Source organism: Battus philenor, unplaced genomic scaffold (genome assembly GCF_028537555.1).
Source record: "Battus philenor isolate CCGP_79_NKW_IND1 unplaced genomic scaffold, ilBatPhil1.0.hap1 SCAF_5, whole genome shotgun sequence".
Lineage (NCBI taxonomy): Eukaryota > Metazoa > Arthropoda > Insecta > Lepidoptera > Papilionidae > Battus > Battus philenor.
Window position 1 is genome coordinate 13,178,723 of NW_027181715.1, and position 8,722 is coordinate 13,187,444.

The 8,722-nt window shown below is 36.9% G+C and overlaps 1 protein-coding gene across 2 annotated transcripts in view; it reads left to right on the forward strand.

Annotated features, from left to right (window-relative positions):
* Positions 1-8,722, forward strand: part of LOC137929328 (FERM, ARHGEF and pleckstrin domain-containing protein 1-like) — a 91,995-nt gene that overhangs the window by 68,058 nt on the left and 15,215 nt on the right. Inside the window, exons 10-14 of one of the 2 annotated variants that reach the window (XM_068772218.1) lie at positions 978-1,052; positions 4,076-4,254; positions 6,114-6,140; positions 8,182-8,268; positions 8,621-8,717. In XM_068772218.1, the coding sequence (XP_068628319.1) occupies positions 978-1,052; positions 4,076-4,254; positions 6,114-6,140; positions 8,182-8,268; positions 8,621-8,717 (465 nt within the window). The remainder of the gene's footprint in view (positions 1-977; positions 1,053-4,075; positions 4,255-6,113; positions 6,141-8,181; positions 8,269-8,620; positions 8,718-8,722) is intronic. The other variant, XM_068772219.1, reaches the window with a different exon arrangement.

Consider the following 8,722-nt stretch of genomic DNA (forward strand, 5'->3'; position numbering starts at 1 on the left):
GCGCAGTCTTCCGAACGCCGGACAGTGGGCCACAAGGTGGACCACGGTCTGGTCCACGCCCAGTTCACAGAAGCACGAGGGGTCACTGCGGAGCACGCGGTAGGCTGAAATGGCGTCCGGGAAAAATATCCTCGTCACTGAAGCCGTCGTTCCCTGTCTAGATACTTGTATCTTCAAGGATTACCAAAGTCCACGACGCTCTCACGCTGGCTCTTACATAAAATTGGCGATGAGCAGGGCATGCAGCACGTTGTAATGATAAAACGAAATTGAAAGGGTCCAAAGAGAAGTTGGACCGCCATACAAAAGATGGGTAAATTCGATGGGTAAGTTCGAAATCGGGTAACCAATGCAAAAGACAAGAATGCACGGGATATGTTACAGGGGGCCTATACCCAAAGAAGGGTCCAAAACTAAGAAAAATAATCTTACATTACTAACAACATTAAGAAAACACCTAATATTACTGACATAACTGTAGATGTAACTTTTAAGACATTTAAAATAAATGGCTTTATTACTTTTATTATTATTAACAAATAACTAAATATTCATAAGGGTTCCTATGCCTATAATTGAGTGACACGCATAATGTAAATCATAACAAAAATTTGTTATTTCATTGTACTCAGTATATATATATATATATATAGTGTACTCTTTATTGTGGGTGATTCATGAATTAAATAAATAAATACACATGTAAAGTTTAAATACGAAATATTTATATTTGTTTTTCATGCCAGTTTTCGGTGTAGTCACAGGAATATGCTGGATGCAGGCTCCAGGCTCTTGCCAGTCTTATTGAAAACCTAAGGGGCAGGTATTTGTCCAGCAGTGGACATCCTATGGTTGAAATGATTATGATGTTATTACAGGCGTAGTAGGGCACGGTTACCGTACGCCACTGAATGCGCCATAGAGTTGCGAAGGAGTGAATGGCATGTTTGATGATTTTTTTTTGTATATGTTTACAGGTATAGCGGCAAAACGCAGAAGCAGATCGTCGAGTTCGTCCGCGACAACTACGTGAAGCGACAGACGTTCCAGAGGTGCGTACCCGGGCGAGCGCGCCTTGCCTGGACCTAGAGCATTGCATGCCTACGCGACGGCTTTAGCTGCTAAACAATGTTCGACCATAGCATTACGTATTTACATATGTTCGATGCGTAGATAGACCGCTAGCTATAGATGTTTGAGAGATATCGAATGTACAACTAGGAAGTAGTGGGAATTTAGGGCAAATAAATGATGTAAACTAATTAAGTGAGCTTTAAATAATTAATAAGGTGAGTTGGCATGGGCTGGGACACTAGCTTTTGGTTTTATGTTACGGACGTTTGTGTAGTCCATGATGAGGGAGCGACCTTTGCATGTGATAGGAGTATCACGATACATACAGAACCATTGGTTAGAATGAGGCTTCCGATAGATTATGTATCACAGCCTGGGACCGTCATAACGACACGCGGGGCTATCGCTCTGTATGACTCACCTCAAGATTTATTTTCATTAAATACTGCCATAGTAACTATTTTTTATTTATTTACGAGTGTTATTTGACAAATATTCTTTAGTATTAAAATAGTTCATATGTTTGGTATATAACATCCGTGGGGTACCGTAAGGGCCTTAGCTCGGGTCTGAACTTTACATGTGTGACACTGTGGCATTATTTAACGAAAATTAAAATATTGACGTCATATGGGGTCACGTACAAATGTTCTAGTGACGTCCCAGCCACGGTGTTGGTGATTAGCATTCTCGAGCATGCGCTGTATTCGTTGAGACTTTCGCTTTTAAAGAAACCGTTTTGAAGTATTGCCCGTTGTTGCGACAACGGCGCCGTGACAATCGGTCGGAGGATGGTGCGGTCGGTCATTAGGATTATTTCATAATAATCTGCACTTCGAATACGTACCCTAGGTACTTGCATTCAAATTCAAATTAGCTTTACCTGTTCATCTACTCGGTAAACGTCTCTGCATACAGCGCCACGCTCTATCATACATTTGTGACGCTTTAAGTAATTTTTAAGTTACTTTAGACACAATTTTATCTTAAGTATGTGTCTCTATAAATTCCCGAATTAATGGTTTAGTTATATCACTAAAAACAAAATTGGCAATTGATTTTGTTTTCTTATGCTTCTTTTATAAGCTAATCAAAATTTAGTAATTAATGTAATTTTTAATGTAACTAAATTCATTATTAAATATGAAAAATATTATTTTTGTCTCATAAATACGATGTACTTCAAGAAGTTAATAGAACTATAGGTAGCGATTAAATGCGGACACGGGTATGATAAGAATGATAAAAAAACTGTAGTGTCATGTTTAAAACGTATGCTCGTGAAGTCTAACACAACGCGTTAGAAAGGGCGCCTTATAGCAATGGCATTAAGTAAGAGGTCGGCATACGTGAAACCAAAAGCTGGTGCGAGTCACCATCCTCTGCCCGATGCCGCAGGTCGGGGTCGTTCCGCGCGTGGCGGCCGGGCCCGCCGCGCGCCGCGCTCAACGCGAGCGTCTCCGCGCACCCGCTGCTGCCGCTGCCGCCCGGCTCCGACGGTACGTAGCGCCTCACACCCCCACTCGACAGCACCATCCTGCCTCGCCCGACACGTTCTCCCTCGCTCTACTCACTCCGACGACATTGATCACCTGTCCCTGCGTCGATTACCTCTTAAGCCTTCGATGACCACTTCCGATCACTTCGACATTTATCGACCATGATGATCTTTTCCGAATAGCATGATATCTGTTAACTTTGATGACCTCTGCCTAGCAACTTATATTTTTTTACTAATATTTCTACTGAATTAGATTTCCTTGATCACTTTTCACGACATCTCCATCACCTCTAATAAGTAACTACTAAACACATTGATAATTAGTCGACATCAATAACCCAATCCAATCTCAAAAATCCTATAATTTTAAATATTCTTTACTGACCACACTATAAAACATATAGTTACGTAATAATAACCAAACAAGTACAATGGGTGATTTTATCATACGACGCAATTTCTTCAATGATAATCATAGTATCGAAACAGTAGAAATATAAATAATGGGTAGTGTTAACATGTACAAAATAAACATAAACAATCCTTTTAAAAAATACTATTTTTTTTACACTTCGACAGCCCGGCTGCGTTTTTTAAGTTAGCCCTAATATCCATACCTCATAACTCACTAATAAGCCCATCGTTCAACCACATACTCATTTTACTGACGTATAAATATCATCTTCAAATTTATACCTTGCCTTTTTTTAAACAATCAACCTTTTACTTCCTTCCAATTTAAGTAACTTTATAATCTTTTTGAAATTAAACATAAGTTATAAAGGAACGTATATAAATTATTTGGGTGCATTTATAATATAAGTCGACATCAGCGCGCTTGCTTCCCTGAACATCATGCTGTTAAGACGAAATCAAGTACATATTGGATGCACATGAAATCTTGAAATATACCGCTGTTATACGCCTCCACCTTGCTTATTGCTTGTATCATCCTACAAAGTACATGTATTACGTAAGTTGTTGCGAAAACTAATGTACTAGCTTCCATTGTCTTGCAATAAATAAATATGCCAATCGAAAGAATCAAATTTAATTGCTAAACGTTATAAATATTGTGATTTATCTAAGAAAGCAAGATGGATCGGATTGGCAAGTTGAAGCAGCAGTCGGCAGGTCACATGGCACACTGAACAGACGGCCGCTGGGACTTTAAATTTCTGGAGTTGAAACCACGAACTAAGCTACTAACTGTAACGCAGACCATACATGACGCCGACAGATAGTATTATTGGAAATCTTCAGAGAATCCATGTGTACCAGCAGTGGATGATGAAGATAACCGAGTGCCAGATGTAGACTCTTGAACTAGACCAGTGGTATATTGTATAACGATCAAAGGTTGTAGGCTCTATCCGGTAGGCATATAGTAATTGATTGATGTGAACCAATTAATATCATCGGCCTTCTCGATAGCGAGACTTGTGTTTAACATACCATATTATATCAGTAGAACTAAATTTGCGTTTATTGATCCGGCAGCGATTTCCCTGGAGTGGGACAAGCAACCTCACTACCTGGAGGCCTCGCTGATGATGAAGGGCTACAGTGCGGAGGAGGCACGCGAGGCGGCGAGACGTGCGACTCGCACGCCGGAGCCCGCGCCGCGCCGCTCTCCCCCGCCGCTCGCAGCTACCGCCTTTGCCAGCACGAGGGACAAGGTAACACACATCTATCTATCTCACTCACATACACAACCATACATATACACATATACAAACATAACGATATCTATCTCTAAATTCATTCTTCAAAAGGTTTATAAAGAATCTCACTCTCATACACAGCCATACAAATACTCGTACACATACATAATAGCATTTATTCCTCTTTCAAACGTGAATAGAGAATCTCACTCTCATGTACAATCATACAAATATACATAGATAATGACGTGTCCTTTCTCCAGTAGATTAATAAAGAATATCTTTCCCATTCACAATCATACAAATACACATACAAAAAGACATTTATCCTCCAATGGTTAAAAAACTAATGAATATTACGAAGAACCAAAATACCATAATAATGTGCAGATCAAAAAATTTAATTAATTTTATATTTCACCTTCTTTATTGCGAAAAAAGTGTATTTTACATCTTAAATAACAACTATATATACTATTACGTGTTGAATATATTGTACTTCTCAGGCATATATATAAATACTTTTTTTATTCTAGCACTAGTGTCTAATCCACACCTGGCTTATAGTTTAGACGCCAGTTATAAGACCACATGGCGTATTATTGCACAGTGTATGACATTAGTTGTTTTTTTAATTCATTTTTATCATATTGGCCAGGATTGTTCAATACTAAGTACAAACTTATACGCGAGGTGGACGAATTAATTTTTTTTTATTATTATATCTTTCGTTCACAGACTATACAAATGGGAAATGTAATTGATCTGCAATTAAAAAAAAATTCATTGTCTGAAAGGAACTTGAAAACCATACATACCCGGTTGCAACCTTTGTGTATCAGATGTTGTCTCCACTTAGCACAAATATTTTGCAAAAAAAAGCAATAAAAAAATTTAATGACTTGTTCCTTTTTTAAATATAAGTTTTTTTAATTTATTAACTATAAAAATTAGCTTGTCTCATAAATATTAAAAACTCCGTAATGTATCAAGTTCGGAATAATTGTAAAAGTAATACATGATAATTTGATAATGTTTAGTACTAGATGCTAATCAAACACAGCTTTTTAGTTTCTACAACTCAGAAGTAGTTAAATTGTTTTCCATATGTGTTCACATCCTTGTATGACAATATGTATTAACATACTTATTTACGTTGTAGACATGTATAGTGCTAGGTTAAAATTGTACAGATAATACTTTTTTAAAGCATTGGTTCCTATGGGGGGATAACCTTTTACAAGGGAGGGGAGGTATTATGAAATACATATGTAAAAAATTTCATAGGTTTAGATATTAAACTAAATGTAAATATCATTCTAAAGTCAAACTTCATATATTGATAACCTTAATTGCCAGGTACCATAGACCTTTAAGAAAATCTATGGACAATATTATGCTACAAAATTACGTAGCACTACAGTATAGCGGAAAATTCATATCGGTACCCGGTTTTATATTTCGCCGACTTACTCATAAGCTATGTTGGATAAGGAATTGTTATTGTGCGTATATTTATTTTCAAGAATTTCGTTTAATTTCCTGGTCGAATTCTTAAAAGATTTTATGTATTTAATTTTTTACGTAATTGTTGTTAAGCTACATAGGAGCCGAGCTAGTTCATTGCTTTATTTTATTATTACCAAAAAAAGCACTTAATATGAAGTTTGATTTTTGAATCTTGTTTACATTAAGTACAAAAACTTATGAAATATTTCTGATTATTTTTTTTAATATTTGTTGATAATGTTAATAACAGATAAAAGATAGATAAATAAAATTGGAGAATTCGGGAACCTACGCTTTGATGTTTATAGAGGCTTCTAGCTGAGTTTTGTTTGTCACATAGAAAATATAGTTTATTTCTCTTTCAGCTGACAAAACTGTACTGCAATCAAATCGTAAGAGCCTTATTGAATTGGCTTTCACATCGAAACTAATATACTGAATTTCATTTCCTACTCGCTATGTCATTTTTCTTTGCACTGACTGTGCGCCGAATATGGTTACGCAAATCATTAAGACATTACCAGGTTCATGTGTTCAAGAATTTAATTCAGAGGCATCGTATGTTTAATTTACTAAAATTAAATAAAAACATAATTATGGCTTAACTCTTCCGCGTAGACAATTCAGTCTGTCAAAGTGGGGGCTGTAGAAATAAAATTAAGTTTAATTATGTAAGAAATCAATATCAAGTTTAGCCGGCAATGCTTTAATGTGGTTTAAAAAAATTTCAAGGCCTTGTAGACATTCTTTACTAATTAACAGTGATATAGAGATAACAAGGTGTAAATTTCAAACTATGTTTTATTTCAGTGATAGAGAATGTTTTTATTACGAAAGGCCCAATTTTAGAAAGCGATTTTATCAGATTATACATTCAAAGTTGGTTTCGTTTGGTGAAAAGGAATTTGCCTAGATAAATATTTTAGTAAACTAGTTATCTCTTTAATTATCGTGATAAATAGTTTTACCGCATGCTTATATGATATTTTCACTAATGATAAAAGCGACTCGGAAATGTATTTTTCTTAGTCGTATTTTCATTTCTGATGGTCATGTCCGTAGTGAAAAAGGTTACGGGAATCAATGACAAGCTTTTTCCATACTATGCTATACGCAGTAGAAATGAAGATGAGATCGTGAGAGTGAGTGTCGATGAGAGGTGAGATCGCCCACGTCGTTTTTAATCGTTTACTTTCCTACAACTAATAGTCTGGATATCTCCGGGCTATGTGGCCAAAATGATTTACTCATTGCCAGTATTTTGTGGCGAGCCTTATCTTAATCTTGAGCTGGTCGAAATATCTTGCGGTGTCCGCATCCAGCGAGTTCTTGCGACCTATGTTATCGGTCCGTAGAGCGAGGAACTAACCCAAGCTACGCGCGGCTCGCGGTCGTCGCTCGAGAACTTTTTGACCCCAACGGCGGTCCCTTACGAGCGATGTACCCCGCCCACTGCAGCTTTCATCTCTGATTAGATCTTGCAGCAAAGCTCCGAGCATAGGATTATACGTACAGTAACAATTTTTTGTGTAACCTTATTCGGTATAACAGAGGCATGTATTTTCTTTTACTTGTCGATGTACACCAAATCATTTGTATATTTATGTGCATTTTTAACGTTTAAAATGATCAATGTTTGAAAAAAAAAAAAAACTTCGTGCTTTGAACAGTACTTGGTGTTTTTAACGATATAAAAATTGGAAAGTGAAGACAATTATATAAAAATATCTGTCGTGCGATGTTGCGAGTATATTAAATTGTTAATATATGTGAACAAGTAGCATAGGCAAATTTAAAAGTTTCCTGAGGTAGTTCTCGAGTATCGTTATTATATGGCCTGTTGTCCACGGTACGTTTTTCGGATAACACGCTGTATGGTTATAAAAACGTGTATAGCTACGGACGTGCACATCAAGAATCTTTAATAAAAAGATTATTCTTAATTACTATGTATATAGAAATTTGAAAAAATAATAGAAAAAGATGCTGCCGAGCGAAGGACACATCATTTTTTTCAGCAAGCTTTTATATTGATCCATATAGGACTGATACACGTGCCATACAGCTAATTAATCGTCGATTTTAATGGAAAAACGTGTGTGTACACCGAGCCTAAAGTCCTAATTTAGCTAGCCGAACTTAGTGTTACCTTAAATCCGATTAAGATGTAAAACCAATATTAAAACAGAATTTTATGTCCGGAAAAACAAATATTTTTAATGTAAATAACGATTTCAGAATGGATCATTTCATTACTTACTTTATTTGATAATTTTAATTTGAAACTGCTTTTATGTAACATAATACTATCGTGTAACCATCTCAGTCATTGCACCTCGCAATCATACTGCATGCTACACGTGCGCTTGTTGTTGTGTCTACGTGTTTTCTCTCTGTATTCCTTCACTGTACACTGGTTACTGCGTGTCCCAGGCTGCTCCAGAGTTAGTGACCCATGCCGAGGTCAATCATCATCCTACGGAGGATTCACCTCTGCCTCATCGGACGACGACACCGTTGGTTCGTATCACTTCCAAGTTATATATTTATTTTTTAAGTTAAATTTCATTCTTTGTTCCTATAAATTGGGCTCTTCTAGCATTTTACTCACGACGAAAACTAGTGGTCACTTTAAATTTTTCTGCGTAGATAATAATATGTATAAGTAAATTGTGTTTAACCATCTAACTGAATTACGTAATAACCAACCAACTGTTGCTATCGGATAAGTATCGGGGAGGTTTTTGTAAGAGTCTTACAGTTGAAATGATGAATTAAATTTCTGGGGCTATTAGAAATAAAAATTTCTTGTCAAGTATTTACCATTCTTATGAATACGTAGTAATGTTAAGAATATCGTTGACAATGACAGATTTCGCCGGAGAGTTCGTGGAGTCAGGCGACGGGGCGCGAAAGTGTCCGCGCGCGCGCTCCCACTCCGCCGCCTCGTGGGCCGCGCCCGCCACCAGGTCAG